Genomic DNA, 17,783 nt, shown 5'->3' with positions numbered 1-17,783 from the left:
ACATGTCCACACCTTGTTGTTAGGGAGGGTGGATAGTGCAGCCTTTAGCTGGGTGGCCATGTGCTCAGCTAAAGCTCAGGAGCTCTTTTACTAAAGAAAGGAGTGGAGAATAGATATTATGGAACAAGTAGTTTCTGCCACAACTGCCGTACAAGAAAATAACTTCTATAAGACAAAACAGATAGGATCTAAGGAGAATCACTCCAAAGGGTAAAAATGGGAGGAAGGAAAAGAAAAAAAGAGAAAAGCAGGTTTCCTGGGTAGGAAATGAGCCCATCCTTAGATACCTAAGTGAGAAATCCTGTGAAACTGATATAAATTTTTATATTGTGTGTCATGCAAGTTCCTGCTTACATTTTAAAATTCCATTGCGTCACCTCTCAGCTATCCTTAAACAGTTTGTATCTCTTTTGGCATTTGCCATGTTGTAAGACATTCTGTGTCATTCCTAGCTTTGTTAACTGTCTCAAGGTGACTCTGTATGAGAAGCAAAATAGTTAAGAGAGCGCCCCTGATGCTATCGTATATATAGGTGAGAGGACCTGATGTCTGAGATTTGCTTCAGAATACTCCAGCAAAAAATAAGCAGGGGGAATAGATGAAACGAGATTGACAAAATGTTGATTTGTTGAAGATGTGTGATGGGTGCCTGGGTGATCATAAGACTATTTTCTCTCTTTTGTGTCTGTTAAAAACTGTCCATAATAAAACAAAAGTCCAGTCCCTGAAGACAGCCAGACCTGGGTTCAAACCCTAGTTTCACTACTTACTAGCTGAGTGGCTTTTCCTCTCTATAAATTCAGTTTCTTAAAATGGGAAATGTATAGGCCAATAGGGTTCTTACAAAGATTAAAAGAGACAAAATTTGAGGCATCTAACAAGGGCTAGCCCTTAGTAGTTGTGTTAATAAACGTGCCGACTTGCAAGCAACAGAAACTGACTTTGGTTATGGCTAATTCCTCTGACACGCATATGTTAGTATATGCAGAAGAGGTAGGGCTTGAGCTGGGATCTCTGATTTCTAGACCTAGAGCGTTTTCTATGTTACCACATTTGTCCAAAACCTTACCTTGGTTTGGCGCTTTGCAACTTACGCCTTCAAACTTACAGGATCTTAGTTTGGGTACCTGCCTGGAACTTAGGTCACTCGAGACTGTAGGGTGGCCCTGGGCTGAGGGGTGGTCAAGGGGCGGAGTTACCTCACTGACGTTCGCTGGCCGCACTGCGTGTAAGTTGCTAAGTGGAAGCTGGCGCAATACGGGGTTTACCCCAAGCAGACGCGGATCAACCGCCGCCAGAACACACGTGTGTCCTCCCTGTCTCGCTCATTGCCGGGATAGTGTCGGGCCGGCAGCCCCAAGCTGGCTCCTGGCTGGCCGCTCGGCCAGCCTCCCCCGCGGCCCAGCACGCGCTTGCCCAGCATCCAGGCTCCCGGCTCCCGCGGTTGGGCGAGTCCCGCTCCCGGTCCCTCCCTTCTCCGCAGTAGGGGGCGGGGCCACGGATCCCAGGCTCGTGATTGGCCGAATTGTAGGCGCTCCCTTTCTCCGACTCCTTCCGCGGGGTGAGAGGTCAGCGGAGCTCCGGTCTGCAGGGGCAACAATGGCGGGTCTCTGTGTCGGGGAGGCAGCGCTGGTCACAGCAGGACGGCGTGGACGGCGGTGGCCGCAGCCACTGTTGCGGAGCGCGGCGCTATGGACCCTGAAGGTGAGGAGCGCCGGGACTCCCCGTGGGCCTGGGTCTCACTGGGCTCCCAGCCCCGCACCGCCAGGCGGTGGCTAGTGCTGCGTAGAGCGCTCCGTAGGTGTCCGGGCGACACTCGGCGCCGGGTTCCGCGTCGGACCGCGCCCCTAACTCCCTCTCCCTCCGGAGTTCGCCCTGGAGCGGGGCAGAGCCGGCGTCCTTCGCCCCAGCTGTTACTCGGAGTATCATGGAGGGCCGAGCGGCCCAAGGAGCCTGTAGGCGTGAGTTTTCTGCTTTCTCGGGAGCGGCTGACAGCCACCTGGCTGTAATGTACGTGCATTTCCCGTGCTCCCGCTCTTCGGCCATGAGGTTTTGGCTTGTCTTGAGCTTTCCAGGTGTATTTTTAAGGGTCCTTATCGTTTCCATTTTCTTTTGCCTCCTTCCTGCTTTGAAGGGACACTAAATTGCTGTTCAAGTAGAGTTAGGGTTTTGAGTTTGTCTCACCTTTTAAAGTATCATAAGATGTCAGGATTGCTACTACCTTTGCTTGAGTTGAGAGCCTATTTTAATTGTATTATATCATTATATACTGTATATGCATCTTGTGAGTATTTCTCTTCTCTGTAGTGGTTAGCCTGATGTTTGTGCTCTTCTAAACACATCTCTGCAATGTATGTTCTAGGGTTTTCGTGGTGGTAGCCTTGACTTATACGTTGGAGTGTTTGTGTGTGGCTCTTAACACTTTTTGTCTTCAACATGGAGTCTCTTGTAAGTTCTAAACGAAGACTACCTAACTTACTTTATTAACAGTTTAAGTCACTTGAACAAATTATTTAAAATAAAGGTTTCTCTGAAAACCACCTGTTACTTCCTTTTAAAAAAACAGGCACGTAACTTGATTTATTGTCATTCAACTTTTAGAATTGGAAGACACGTTAGAGATGATTTGGTGCATCCTACTCTTTTAAAGAGGAGGGAGCTTAGTCCCAGGTGAGAAATGTTCAGCTACAGCTGAACATGGAAGTGAAAGTAAGTCTGCAGGTGCATTAGCTTAGTGTCAGCTTTAGAATGCCCACTCTCAAAAAACCCAAAGTTTGTGTGGGCACACAATTTATTGTTTCTTAATCTTTAGTGTTCTTTCATCTTTTAATCTTTTTTGGCCACATCACTTGCAATTGCAAAACTCTGAATGCATTTATTGATGTGTAGGAGGCAGCATGGTGTGGTGGGAAGGCATGGGCTTTGGAGTCACACAGATGAAGTTTGGTATATTAAATAAGTCATCTCTTTGGGCCTCCGCTTCTTCCTTTCAGCTGTTTTTTTTTTTTTTTTCAGCAAGTCTTTCTCTACTTCCTGTGTTCCATCTCTATGAAATGAATATAATTTCTCTTTTAGAAATTTTAGTCTGTTAAGGAGACAGACAAGTGTGAAATGCTATTAGGGGAGAGGTCCTAGTGCTGTATAGAAGAAAATAAAATGGAGGGATTTGACCAAGTCTAGATTTTGAGCTTTGTGTCCTAGATACTGTTCTGGTGCTCTACTTGAATTAATTTATCCAATCCTCACAACAGCCATATAATCCCCATTTACAGATGGAGAAATTGAGGCACAGTTTTATGTGACTTGCTCAAACCATGCCTAAGGTAAGGGAGTTTTCCTTTGGAAGTGAAAGTTGAAACAAGTTTTGAAGGACAAAGTGACTTTTTTCTAGGCAAAGAGAGAAGAAAGAGGTGAACGTTATATGTGAGAGAGCAGCACGTACAAAAGTCCTGGGCCAGAGGGCATGACAAGGTAGGAGAACTGAGAAAAGGCTACTGAGGCTCTGGTATTGAGATTAGATGGTGCTGGGGAGGTAGGTAGGAGTCAGACCATGCTGGGCCTTGCTGTAGGCCGTGCTTGGTTTTATGGGAAACCATTCATGTTGGAGCTGGGAGGAATTATTACACTGACATATTTTAGTGTGGAGAGGTTGAGAGAGAAGGAAGTTGTTACTCTGTTTACTGCTGTACACTTATTGTACAACATATAAACTGATTTTTCTTACCCAGTTTCTTTTAATGTGTTGGCAGAGCCTGCATCTTGTCTACTTCTGTTTTCTTTCTTTTTAAAAAAATATTTATTTATTTGGCTGCACCGAGTCTTAGTTTTTCTCTTTTGTTACTGTTTTACAAAAGATGCAGTGATAGTTTACATCTCATTGGTTGCTATTAATCTGGCACTTTGTGAAAGTTATAGTATGTAAGAACAGTTCTATGGCAGTGGGATGGTTAGGTTTCCTAGAAGCAGAGCCTGAAGAGAGATTTTGTGCAGGTGGTAGTAGTTGAGAAGAATGAAGAAAACAAGCTAGAGCAGGGGAAAAAAATCTAAGCAAGGAAGGGGATCCAGATGGAAACTAGATTCAGTTTCATCCCACAGGGGAGCCCTGGAGCAGTGGTTCTCAAAGCAGGGGACTCCAGCCAGCGGCGACAGCGGCAACAGCAGCATTACCTGGGTACTTGCTAGGAATGCACATCTTCTAGCTCTACCCTAGACCTGCCAAGTTTGAAAATCTGGCGTTAGAGCCCAGCCATCTGTTTTAACAAGCCCTTCTCCAGGTGATACTGATGCACAGTTAAGTTTGAGAAGCACTGTTCTAGTTCAGCCCTGTGCAATAAACATAAAATGTGAGCTGCAAATGTAATTTAATATTTTCTAGCACTCACATTGAAAATTGTTTTAAAAGGTTAAATATTAATGTACTTTAACCCAGTATATTTAAAATATTTCAATATGTTAATGTAAAAAATTAACAAGGTTTTTTTTGTTGTTTGTTTGTTTTTGGTATTAAGTCTTCAAATCTGGTGTGTATTATACACTTGGAGCACATTGGAATTTGGACTGGCATATTTCAAGTGCTCAGAAGCTGCCTGTGGCTAGTGGCTGCCATATTGGACAGCCAGCCCTAAAGCACAGATTGCAATACTAAATTGGACCCACCTTGAGATGAGGGGCGGGGGCAGCCTTTTGAACCCTGTGTGAGTCAGTCATTGGCTGTGGGCTGGGAGGGATGTAGCTCCCAGGCTTGATGGAGAACTCCTGTCTAGTTGAGGCAAATGGGGCAAACTAGGGAGCAGGTGTGAGCCATGAGTAGGATACATGTACAGAGTACACCCAGAGTACACCAACTGGGGGCCTTCACCACCTGGTGAACAGGTTCTGGATGTACACCAACATCTGCTACAGGTGGGGTGGGAGGAATGGCCTGGTTGGGGAGCTGTAGTGGAATGAGGAAGTTTTAAAGTTGATGTATATAGTTCTCTGGTGTTCCAGCTTTTACTATGGAGGCAGAGCTGGAGAATCTTGAGTTTTATTCCCCCAGTTTTATTGAGAAGTAATTGACATGAATCTTGAGATTTGAACATCTCTCTCAAATGTTACGTATTCAGCTTAGCTTGTAACAGAAGGTCTTGGCAGACAGTTGAAGATTGGGATGGCAAGTGAGGTCCTGAAGGCTAAATAGTCAGTGTCTGTGAAGGAAAAGCTGTGCTTAAGTGAAAAAGCCTGACTTCCGGCAGTGTTTTTAAAGGGTTTTTTTTCTGGTCACTGTGGTTCTGTTAAAATGCTGGAAGAAATATTTGGCTGGTGCGTCCCAGCTCTGTGTCGTGAAATGTGAAAGAGCGGACCTTCGCCTGGAAGTTTTGAAGATGAAGCACTATCAAATATTTACTTTTACTTGGTAAGAGCATGTTATGACTCCATTAATCCACAATTTTGAGGATGGTTTCTTTGAAGCATTGGTTGGCCAATAAGTTTGTTTGGGGTTTTCCATAACATCTTATAGTAAAACCCGAATGAACTTTTTGGCCAACCCCAATAGCATGCATCCTGATAATGAATTAACCTGTCAACAGAATTGTTTTAGTATTATACACCTGAATGCCGCTGTGGTTATGTTAAGAGGAATACTTTTGGTTTGGCAGGATTAGTGTTTAAGTTCTTCTTTAAACATGAGTCTAGTGGATTTACCAGTTTGGGCTGCCACCTGAGGCCACATCTAGAATGTGAAAGTAGGTGGTCTCCTAGTTAGAAAAGGGCAGTCCTTGTTGGCAATGGCCGGAAGGCATGTGAACAGTTTGTGTACAAGCTGTACCCCTTTTTTTGGTTAACAGTTATTGTATGCTTACTTCAACATATGCAAAACTGTGCTAGGCATTTTACACATTCTCATTTAATCCTCATGGCAGCCTTATGTCCTAGATAAGTAGTTTTTATGCCCAGTTTATATGTGAGGAAAATTATGTTTAAGAAATGTCAGAGCCAGCATTTGAACCGGGGTCTGAATCTGAGTCTAGATCACAGCTCTTATATTATTACTTTTATGGGAACTCCGAAATGGCCTGGTTTTATTTATTCATTTATTTGTTTGTTTGTTTTTTTATGGCTGCGTTGGGTCTTCATTGCTCCCTGCGGGCTTTCTGTAGTTGCGGCGGGTCTTCATTGCTGCCCGCAGGCTTTCTCTAGTTGCGGTGAGCGGGGGCTACTCTTCGTTGCAGTGTGTGGGCTTCACATTGGCTCTAGGCGCGTGGGCTTCAGTAGTTGTGGCTCGCGGGCTCTAGAGCACAGGCTCAGTAGTTGTGGTGCACGGGCTTAGTTGCTTCACGGCATGTGGGATCCTCCTGGACCAGGGCTCGAACCCGTGTCCCCTGCATTGGCAGGCGGATTCTTAACTGCTGTGCCACCAGGGAATCCCTGGCCTGGTATAATTTTAAGAAAGAAAGCTACAGCTGCATAATTGGATTTAGTTTTTGTGTAATAGCTTCCATTTTCTTGGTGCTTTACCATTTATAAAGGCTTGATTTTTTTTTTTTTCAACAGCCCTGTAGGAAAGCAAAGGAGGTGTCATCTAGTACATTTTATAGATGGAAGCTGGAGTCCAGAGAAATTATTTGCTCAATGTTTCATACCTATGAAGCAGTGGAGCTAAGAGTTGATCCAGGTCTTGTGGCTCTGAAGGTCGTGCTACTTCTCACGTGCCACATTGTTAGCTGGCATTTCTTTTCTAAGTGTGGAAAATATTGGAAATCTTTATTCTTGCAGAAGAGAACCAATGCAGTACATTATTGGGAAGTCATTTTGCATACACTGACCTTTCTCCTTTTGGCTGTCATAGGCTAAATAGTCTTTATAAATAGAGTTGATTAAAGTTTCTCCTTTGAACACACTTGTTCTAGGAAGTATCTTAAAAGAATTTTGGACTGAGCTTGTAGCCATTTTTTTATATGCTTAAGAAAAATAACATTAAAAATGCTATGTAGAGGTCCAAATTAGCAGAGTTCTACTAACTTGTCCCTTGTATTAAAAAAAAAAAATTATGTTGTAGCTCTACAAAATTATCTGATTTTTGACTTGTGTTCTTTATAACTTTGAACTTCCATGAAGGTCTGCCAAGAGTAAACAGGAACACAAGAGAGCCGTTGTGGGGCTGACTGCAAACCAGTTTGGACTTGCTGTGGGAATGGCCCAAACTCTTGTTTTTCCTCAGTAGTTTGTTCTGATTGCTTGTACCGTTTCTACTTCTAGTTTCTTGGCTCACTAGGGGCATCTATGTTTTTTTAATTTTGGGGCCACATTATCACAAATTCACATGTGTACAGCTGTATGCTTTCTTTTTTTGGTAATGGTGGTAAAATATAATCTGTTAGATCTTCAGAACCAACTATTTAAAAATAGTAATAAAAAGATTTTAAAAACCCCAATTTGATCAGTTAGGTAGTGCTAGTTCTTCTCCTACATTTTGGTCAGGTGTAATTTGTAAGAGTTGATTTAGTTTTAAGAACTGTGTGGTATAGACATTTTTGAGTTTTGTGTTATTGGTAGTTTCCTGAAAGTAAATGTGTGTTACATTGAGTCAGCTGACCCAAACATTTCTCAGAGCTTGAATTGTTCTAGGTTAGAAACTGTTCTGTTGGGACCAAGTTTAGCTTAGTCCATTTTTCATGAAACCATCTGATGAGATAGAGTCCTGAGGTTTTTATTCCCAAAGGTATTCTAGAAACTTAATTCATATTTATTCAGATCTCTGAAATTAGCTCTATTTCCACCGAATAGCTCAGCGTTTGTTGCTCTCGGAGCAGTTCAGCAGTGAGATCCGTGTCACCATCCTCTTGGCCCACATGTTCAGTTTGGATTAACTGCATATTCTTCATAATTGTCCGATGCTTGCACATGTTAGAATCCCTGTACTAAGCTCTTGATTTTTGAATATTAGGGGTGTAGGTTAGTAGGGACCTTAGAGAAAACTCATCTGAGCTTTCATTTCTCAGTAGAGGGTAGAGGAGTTAAAGTGGTTTGCTCAAGTCCTAGAAATAGTGTCAGCTGAGCTAGGGTTAGAACTCAGGTTCCTTGGTTTCTTCTCCCAGAGTTCTTTCCCAGGCGGTATTCTGGGACGTGTTCCCTTCCCCAGACATAAACATCGCTGTTTATTCTCTCTCTCCAAAGCTAATTAGAATACCTAAAATGTCTACCCCAGATTGTGTTTTGTCTCTGGAAGACTCACATTTGGTTTTTGCCATCAGGAATCAGTTACGCCCTTTATTTGTTAGTGACTAAAGACACATGTATGATTTTGCCTTTTGTAAAAGGATATGTTGACGTGTTCCTACAACAGAACATTGTGTGCCTTATGATACTAGGAAGAATTTGTAAAACTGTAAACTGTTTTGTTTCATTTTATAAAATTGATAGGAAGCTGGTATGCTATTTACTTTCTTGTGTAAATAGCCTAGCGCTACCTTGCAGCGGAATAAATGTGAGAAATTCCCAGGTAGGTTTTGCTTTTCTTTATATTTAGAGTTTGCTTTCTGCATTGGCTGAGGCTGTAAACACAAGATATGATTTTTAGGGGAGGGAGTATTATCTTTATCCTATTAAGTTTGATATAAGAGTAAAGTTCACAGATTATAGCTATTCTGCTGAGGGCAGTGGAAGACTGAATTTTTATTTGAACACATAGGAGTGGTGAGACCCCCTTGGTAGATTGTTTTTTACCCCAAATCATATCTTTGCACAGATGTTATTGTTAATGTGGGAAGTGCCACTATTTGTATTATCTCAAGATAAAAAACTTCAGAATGCTTTTAATAGATCTGTGCTTAAATCTTGTTACTCTTGCAGCCTAGCCCTTGTGACTTGAAAATTTAAAATTCTTGAGACTCAGTTTTCTCATTTTAAAAATTGGGACTAATACTCTTGAACTCACAGGGATGCTTGCATGACTATGAGAGTGAGTTTTTTTGCTGTGAAAGAGACACAGTAATAAAGTCAATTTTCTTCCCATTCTCAGTTCATTGTTCATCATCAGTTCTTTTTACTTGGTAATGTAGGTTTTGTTTTGTAAAGTGTATCTTTCTTATCTACTACATTCACTTTTGCATAAAGATTACATTTTGTAATTTGGGGCTATATATTTCTAAAAAAATAACTGTATACATCTTTTTCATTTTAAAATGTAATAAAAATTTTTTGCTTCGTATTTGAGTTATGATATTAGAAAATTCTCCGACGTAGTACCTGTTACCTTTTGCCCCTGTCCACCCCCCCCTTTTTTTTGGCTCCGCTGGATCTTGGTTGCTGCTCGCGGGGTCTTTAGTTGCAGCGAGCAGGGGCTACTCTTCCTTGAGATGTGTGGGCTTCTCATTGCGGTGGCTTCTCTTTGTGCGGAGCATGGGCTCTAGGCGTGCGGTTTCAGTAGTCGCAGCACATGGGCTCAGTAGTTGCGGCTCACGGGCTCTAGAGCACAGGCTCAGTAGTTGTGGCGCACGGGCTTAGTTGCCCCTCAGCACTTGGGATCTTCCTGGACCAGGGATCGAACCTGTGTCCCCTGCATTGACAGGTAGATTCTTAACCACTGGACCACCAAGGAAGTCCCCCACAGCCTTTTTTTTTCTTGGTCTACCTTCATCAGTGACTACTGGCTAAATTATTTTCTTAAACTTTGGCTATAACCTTTATTACTGATTATTCTTAATGTTTTAAAGGCTTAAGATATACTTTTTTTTTTTTTTTTTTTTGCGGTACGCGGGCCTCTCACTGTTGTGGCCTCTCCCGTTGTGGAGCACAGGCTCTGGACGCACAGGCTCCGGACGCACAGGGTCAGCGGCAATGGCTCACGGGCCCAGCCGCTCCACGGCATGTGGGATCTTCCCGGACTGGGGCACGAACCCATGTCTCCTGCGTTGGCAGGCGGACTCTCAACCACTGCGCCACCAGGGAAGCCCCCCCAAGACATACTTTTTCCACAAACATTTATGGTAATGAATTAGAAGTGAACTTGATTATTAGTATTACCTTTTCATTTTTATTTGCCAAACCACGTTTATACCAGAATAAGTAAAATAAGAAATCATGTTTAAGACATTAGCAAATAAAAAATAATATTTTGTTATTTTTCTGGCCGCTGTTAAAATTGAAGCTCTTTGAATGCCAAGTCACTTGTTTTATGTTGTATAAAGTTCTGCATGGTATGTGACATTCTGATCCTGCCATATCAGTCTGCATGATCAGAAAGACCTTTCTTCTAATTTTACTTGACCCATTGGCTCTTATTCTACTTTTCTGGAGATTGTTTTGATGCCTTTGGTTTCCTCATGTGTGCCAAGGGGATGTGTCTAGTTATGATTTACCTTCTATAGTTATGGTATGTTGCTTAGAACTACATATATTGATTGATGAAACACTGTAGCTAGAAGCATACTGGAAGAATTACCCTGAAAAATATTTACTTGAAAATAAACTTGAAAATGAATGAACTTGAAAAATAAAGTTCATTCAAGTATCTGTAGTTTATTTCACTTTCTTTTTTTTCTTTTGATAGCATGTTCCACATTATTCAAGACAGCATTTAGTGGTGTCTCGTAGTCTCTGTTCAGCGGCATATGATTCTAATGAAAAAGTAAGTATTTAAAAAATACTTTTAACGGTTAAGTTATAATGGTTTTACTTTGTTGTCTCCATGTTATGTTCACTGGGCAGATTAAATTTTATTGATGCTGTGTAATTATTTATTGCTCTACATCATAGGTTTTATAAGTGCTCAATCTTTGTTCCTTTTTTCATTGTGGGCCACAACCTGAGTCTTTAAATTTTGTATTTTTACCTATACCACAAATCGAATAAATTTACAATGTGTTTCCCTTGTTTTCAGCAGGATCACTAATACAACATTCTTTCTTAGACTAGGCAGTTGAGAGATTTTGATTAAACTGTTGGGTTTTTTTTTTTTCATTTACTTAATATTTGTAAGATTCATTTTGAATGACGGCAATTATGGGTATTGTAAATTTTGGGACAGGGAAATTCCAGTTAAAATCTTGATACATGATAATGTTTGAGGCTTGTAAGAGGAGAGATAAAGGAACTAGAAGTGGTGATTGGAGGTAAAACATGATTTGGTGACAATAAAGGCATCAAAGAAGGCAGAAGAAGAGTTTTGGTTAAGATGAGATGGTTCAAGTTAAATGTCATTAAAGTAGAACTAATATGAATGATCATCTGAGAATGAAATAGTCTTCTAACTTGTCGGTTGACATATGCAAAACTACTCAAAAGAATCTGGAGGCTCGGGGAAAAAAAGGGTGTATATCACTGCAGTTCAAAAGAAATATATTGTGGACACAATTGTAGGGCATATGTAATTTTGTGTTTTCTAATAGCCACATTAAAAAGAAACAGGTGAGGGCTTCTCTGGTGGCGCAGTGGTTGAGAGTGTGCCTGCCGATGCAGGGGACACGGGTTCGTGCCCCGGTCTGGGAAGATCCCACATGCTGCGGAACAGCTGGGCCCGTGAGCCATGGCCGCTGAGCCTGCACATCCGGAGCCTGTGCTCCACAACGGGAGAGGCCGCAACAGTGAGAGGCCCGTGTACCGCAAAAAAAAAAAACAAACAAAACAGGTGAAATTAACTTTAATGTATTTTATTTTATTTTATTATTTTTTATGTTTTGGCCATGCCACAAGGCATGAGGGATCTTAGTTCCCCTACCAGGGATCGAACCTGTGCCCCCTGCATTGGAAGCACGGAGTCTTAACCACTGGATCCCAGGGAAGTCCTGGCATTGATAATACAGTGTTTAAAACTTGCACCATTATACGCTGGTTATGTCATATCATGGTGTGTTTTGACACAAATACCGAGGTGTGAACTCTGGCTTTACTGCTAGTTAACTTTGCCGGTGACTTAGGCAAGTGATTATGCTTCATCAGACCTCAATTTTCTCATTTTAAAATTGGGATTTTATCAAAACTGACCTCATAGGACTCTTACGCGGATTAAATGAGGTAGTACGCAGAAGGGATTTTCCACAGTACCTGGCATATAGGTAATGTCAGCTGCTTAATATTATCCTTAACTGTTTTGTTCATTCAGTTTTGTACATTTGGAAACGGAAGCTTAAAACCCACAATAGTAAGTGTAAGCTGGGTGTAAACGCAAGACTGTCTTTCTCCTGAGCTGGTGGGTTTACCCACTGTGCTGTACTCCTTCTCGGAAGTGCTTGGTGAGTGACTCGGGATCTAGAGTTCTGCCGCCATTCCTCCAAATACCCAGTGGAACAGGCCAGCTCAGCCTTTCTCTTGGTCCCTGAATGGAGAGAAGTGTCCTTGCTGGTTTTAGATGCCAGCTATGATCTAAACATAGGGAAGGGAAAAAAGGAAGGAGGGGTAGAGAGAGAACGGATTAAAAGAAAATAACTTAAAAAAATTCTCATGAAACTTCCAGTGTGTTTTTTACCCCATGACAGCAATAGCAAAGGTATAAAACAGTTGCTACACACCCCAGTGTTCATAGCAGCATTATTTACAGTTGTCAAGACATGGAAATAACCTAAGTGTCCATCACCAGATGAATGGATAAAGAAGATGTGGTATATGTACACAATGGAATACTACTCAGCCATAAAAAGGAATGAAAATTGACCATTTGCAGCAACATGGATGGACTTGGAGGGCATTTTGCTGAGTGAAATGTCAGAGAAAGACAAATACTATATGATACCACTTATATGTGGAATCTAAAAGATACAACAAACTAGTGAATATAACGTAAAAGAAGCAGACTCACAGATACAGAGAACAAAGTAGTGGTACCTGTGCTGGGGGCAACATAGGGGTGCAGCAGTGGGAGGTACAGACCATTGGGTACCTCAGTACCCAGTAGTTTACCTCAGTACCCAACAGGCTTAAGGATGTATTGTACAACACAGGGAATATAGCCAATATTTTGTAACAACTGTAAATGGAAAGTAACCTTTAAAAATTGTGTAAAAATAAAAAATTAAAAAAGCAAACAGTTTCTGCAAAAGTTCTTTATCTCCCATGGTACCTGAAAGCCCCCTGGCTTCAAGGATTCAGGTTCCTGGCTTAAAGTTGTTGTTTTTGATTTTCCTCTTAGAGTATCTTCGGAGTGTCTTGTATACGGCTCTCCAGATACAGGATAAAGTCCCAGGTCTTTAAATGATATGAATGAGATGAAATGAAATGAAAGAAGGTCCTTTCTTAATCCAGCCTTTTTACCCCAGCTTTATTTGCCACAGTGCCCACATACTTGTTTTGTGCTTGAGCTGTCTTAAAAATTACTTGTAGTTTTTCAGTGCTACCGTCTGCTTTCAATGTCACTGCCTTAACGCATGCTGTTCACTCTCTCCCTTCGCTGCACTTAACACAGCTGTGTTGTAGCGCTTAACACATTTTGTTGTGATTGTGCCATATTGTAGTTATCGAATGCACTTGATCGAATGCACTTGATGTTCACCTGTAATTGTTGATGTAGAGGGAGAGATTGGTTTAGGGAATTCCCTGGCGGTCCAGTGGTTAAAACTCTGTGCTTTTATTGCCAGCGGCCCAGGTTCAGTCCCTCGTCTGGGAACTAAGATCTCACGAGCCACATGGTGCGGCTCTCCCCCGCAAAAAGTTGGTTTAAATTTACTTGTATGGGGACTTCCCTGGTGGTCCAGTGGTTAAGACTCCACGCTTCCACTGCAGGAGGCGCGGGTTTGATCCCTGGTTCTGGGAACTAAGATCCCGCATGAAACATGGCGCAGCCAAAAAAATAAAAAAAAAAAGGCTAATTATTTGTATATACATTCTTTTATATGCATAGCCTACCTGGAAGAATATTCAGGAAACTAGTAGTAGTTGCCTTTGGGGCAAGGGCCTAGGTGTCCCTACAGTGTGTCCCCTTGTGTACCTTCTAAATTCTGAACCATATTCATCTGTTATTTAGTTAAAAGAAAATCTTAGGTATGGAAGATTAATTGATATTAGCTTTATTGAGCTTGTGTACTAATTGGTAATCCATTAATAGTCCTATATTAGTCAGGGTTCTTCAGAGAAACAGAACCAGTAGGAGACATAGGGAGATTTTTTTTACTGGCTCACATAATTATGGAGGCTGAGAAGTCCCACCACAATCTGCTGTGGCAAGCTGGAGACACAGGAAAGCTGGTACTGAAATTCTAGTCCAGGTTCAAAGGTCTGGGAACCAGGGGGGCTGATGGTATATGTCCCAGTCCAAGGCTAGGAGAAGACCAGTGTTCCAGCTCAATCCGGCAGGCAGAACTAATCGTCCCTTCCTCCACTTTTTAGTCTGTCAGGCCCTCAGTAGAGTGGATGATGCCCACCCACACTGGGGAGGGCTGTCTGCTTTACTGAGTCCACTGATTCAATGTTAGTTTCATCTAGAAACACGCCCACAGACACCGCAGAAAAAACGTTTAATCTGAACACCCTGTGGACGAATCAAGTTGCACATAAAACTAACTATCACAAGCCCTGAACAGAGATGAATAGAAATGTGTGAGGTGCAGTGATCATTTTGGTACAGATTTATCCCTGTTGGAATCACACTCCTGGGTTTGTAATCTGGTTTGTGGCCCAAAGGAGTGAAAAACAATACTCTAGCTAACACCTACTGAGTATATATTATGTGCTAGGCACTACTCTAAACACTTTAAGGGTGTTAATATTCCCGCAGCCTCTTGTGGCAGGTGCTATTCTTACTCTCATTTTACATACCAGGAAATGAGGGTTCAGGAGGAGGACTTGTCCACAGAAGAACATGTGGTAGTGTTGGGATTCCAACCTGGACAGTTTGGCTCCAGACTGGCTCTTAACCATTATTCTGCTTCTTGGATAGGGATTAGGGTGGAATTTGTACTCCGTGTAATATTATGATGTCAATAATTTGTTATATTTGCTGCACCAGTTGCTTAATGTGTAACTTCCAGTGTTTGTGCTGCTTTTATCAGATGTAGTCTGTTTAATACTTAATAAAAATTCACATTTTAAAATGCAGTTCAAGGAAGTATGAACATTTTTTTTCTTAGAATATGCTTATTGTTTAACAGGAATTTACCATGAGCAGATGAGAATAGAAAGGCAGATGATTTTATAGCCTCACGCCTGAGGTGAGATTAGGATATTTTAAGGGCCCATCTGCTCAGGGCTCTGAATGACTTAGGATTCTATCAAATTAGGAATTTACCAGTTTTAAGGTCGAGGCTTGTCTCAGTTTGGTGGAATAAGCCATGTGTGATATAAAGGTTAAATCAAGACTTTAAAGGCCTATTCCAGTTCTGAGATTCTGTGATTACCTGTTGGGTTAAAATATAGCTTTAAGTTATATGAGTACTTTTTTTTTTTTTTGCGGTACGCGGGCCTCTCACTGTTGTGGCCTCTCCCGTTGCAGAGCACAGGCTCCGGTCGCGCAGGCTCAGCGGCCATGGCTCACAGGGCCCAGCGGCTCTGCGGCATGTGGGATCTTCCCAGACCGGGGCACGAACCCGTGTCCCCTGCATCGGCAGGCGGACTCTCAACCACTGCGCCACCAGGGAAGCCCAATATATGAGTACTATTAAGATTATATATAACTTTTCTTTTAGAAATATAACTAAAACTTAAAAAATAGTTCCATTTAACGTGTAACAATTCACTAACCTAGCAGTCGTTGTGTACTAAAATGTATTGCATCCAAATTACTTATAATTGTTTGTGTGCATTTCTTTAAAAGGATTAGCCTGTACACTTTTAGAGTAGGGAGAGAACCTTGTTAAATAGTTTCCCATTAGAATGTTATCAATTTATATATGTGGAAGTCAAGAGATTTCAATTTACAGAGATTGATTTACTTAGAGTCAAATAGATCATTAATGGCAAAGCTGGGCTTAGAAATTAGGTCTCTAGCCCCACACAGAATGGAACTTCTTTTTCTATTATATGGCCTCAGCTGTTTAAAAATTTGGTGGTTATTCAAACTTAACATTGTATTCAAATAGCATAACCTGCTTTGTCTGGGAATCTTTGGAAATAAGCATAAATAGTATCTGTTCTCATTTATCAAAAGTATCATTTAATGCTGTGGCCCAATCCCAAAGAGATAGAATATAAATTATATCAGACTTCCCTTTGATAAACATAACACTTAGAATTTCCCTGAATTTAGAAAATAATCAAGTAAATTCTCAAGCAATTTCTTCTAAAGTTTCTTAGTATTCTGAAATATCATTTGAAGATTATCTTTTGGCAAGAGAATTTAGTCCCCTTATGAATTATCTAACCTAGTCAATTGATGCTTTAAGAGGATAATTGTAACGCCAGATACTACCAGGTGAGTTTAGTAGCAGCCTGGTTGTAAATGAGCATATGTATAGTATTTAATACTACTGTAGGAAGTAATGTTTATTAGGATCATGCCCAATGGTAATTGTGGAAAAGCTTGGTGTTTTCTGGTCCCAAAGCAAGAGTAACAATTTCTTACGTGTTTTTTCTCTTTTTAGACTTTTGATAAAATTCTTGTTGCTAATAGAGGAGAAATTGCATGTAGGGTGAGTGGAATTTTAATCTTATTTTCCATTTTACTCTGTGAATTTTATTATTATTAAATCCCTTTAAATATGAATTACTATTAATAGATAACATTAATGTACTTTAATATAGGTTATTAAAACTTGCAAGAAGATGGGCATTAAGACGGTTGCCATCCACAGTGATGTCGATGCTAGTTCTGTAAGTATATTTGCTTTGTTTGAATCGGGACCTTATTTTGGATCAAATAGAAAAAAAGTGAAAGATGTAGGTTTTTTTTGTTGGCCTGAAAAGGTACACAATTAAAAAAAATACCTGTTTTATTACTCTTGTATTAAGCAAAATGGGAGCATCATAATGTCTCCAGTATGTGTCTTAACTCTTATTTTCAAGGCTTTAAAAGCCTAGAATAGAATAAAAATCCGCACAGGATAACTCCACTGTCACTCGGGATGCTGTAATTGTTTAACCTTCCTAAATGCTTTACCATGTGCAGCTGAAAGTTTGATAAATCAAAGATAGGCTAATGCTAATTGGACATGAACAAAAGAAGGTATAGCGTAAAGCAGTGACTGATATATAATTTTATTGGGGATTTTTATCAAAACAGGCATTTTTAGCAGTAATAAACTATGAATGAGTAGAAAAAAATCCCATGGGAAAAGTGTATGAATTATTGGAACTGTATGACATGAAATGTAAGTAGTTGTACTTTGATATAAGTTACTGTTTTTCATTCTTTCACACAACTTCTGATAACAGGACCTATTGGTAATGTCAGCTTTTATCGTATAGTAATTTAATGCAAAGAATTTTCAGTCTTTGTGATTTTAAAATTTTATCTAGAAGTATGTTGTTCCTGTTGTCTTATTGTGACTCTCTTCCTTTTTTAAAAAGCAAAATGGAAATGATTGCAAGCTACTCTAATTTCCCCAGAATAAAGGTTAAGTATATTATCTAGTTTATTTGGCTGGTACATTTAAAATATTTATCCTTTACTTTAAAAGTAATTAAGCAGTTAAAAGAACTTGTTTTGCGTATATACTGTTTGATTTTTTTTGAATATTGGTTTCTGGTTTCTTTACTAATAATCTGTTTTAACTGTGATAGTTTCAGTAGTTTATATTCCTCACAAAATATTCATGAAATAATGAGAAAACTGTTGCTTTAATGTCATTCTTGATTGGTAAACTAAGGCATTTACCAATAGTAAAGCTACTTCAGAAAAAAGTTTGTGTTACTGTCAAGCCAGTAGTAGATTTAAAATT

The 17,783-nt window shown here is 40.5% G+C and overlaps 1 protein-coding gene across 2 annotated transcripts in view; it reads left to right on the top strand.

Annotated features, from left to right (window-relative positions):
- Nucleotides 1-1,550: 1,550 nt before the first annotated feature.
- Nucleotides 1,551-17,783, top strand: part of PCCA (propionyl-CoA carboxylase subunit alpha) — a 355,122-nt gene continuing 338,889 nt past the window's right edge. For both annotated transcript variants that reach the window (XM_067713375.1, XM_067713376.1), the window contains exons 1-4: nt 1,551-1,704; nt 10,532-10,609; nt 16,488-16,535; nt 16,648-16,716. In XM_067713375.1, the coding sequence (XP_067569476.1) occupies nt 1,600-1,704; nt 10,532-10,609; nt 16,488-16,535; nt 16,648-16,716 (300 nt within the window). In that variant the 5' untranslated portion in view covers nt 1,551-1,599. The remainder of the gene's footprint in view (nt 1,705-10,531; nt 10,610-16,487; nt 16,536-16,647; nt 16,717-17,783) is intronic.

Source organism: Pseudorca crassidens, chromosome 18 (genome assembly GCF_039906515.1).
Source record: "Pseudorca crassidens isolate mPseCra1 chromosome 18, mPseCra1.hap1, whole genome shotgun sequence".
Taxonomy (NCBI): Eukaryota; Metazoa; Chordata; class Mammalia; order Artiodactyla; family Delphinidae; genus Pseudorca; species Pseudorca crassidens.
The sequence above is the reverse complement of the archived record's forward strand: the minus strand, read 5'-3'. Positions and strand labels throughout refer to the sequence as shown.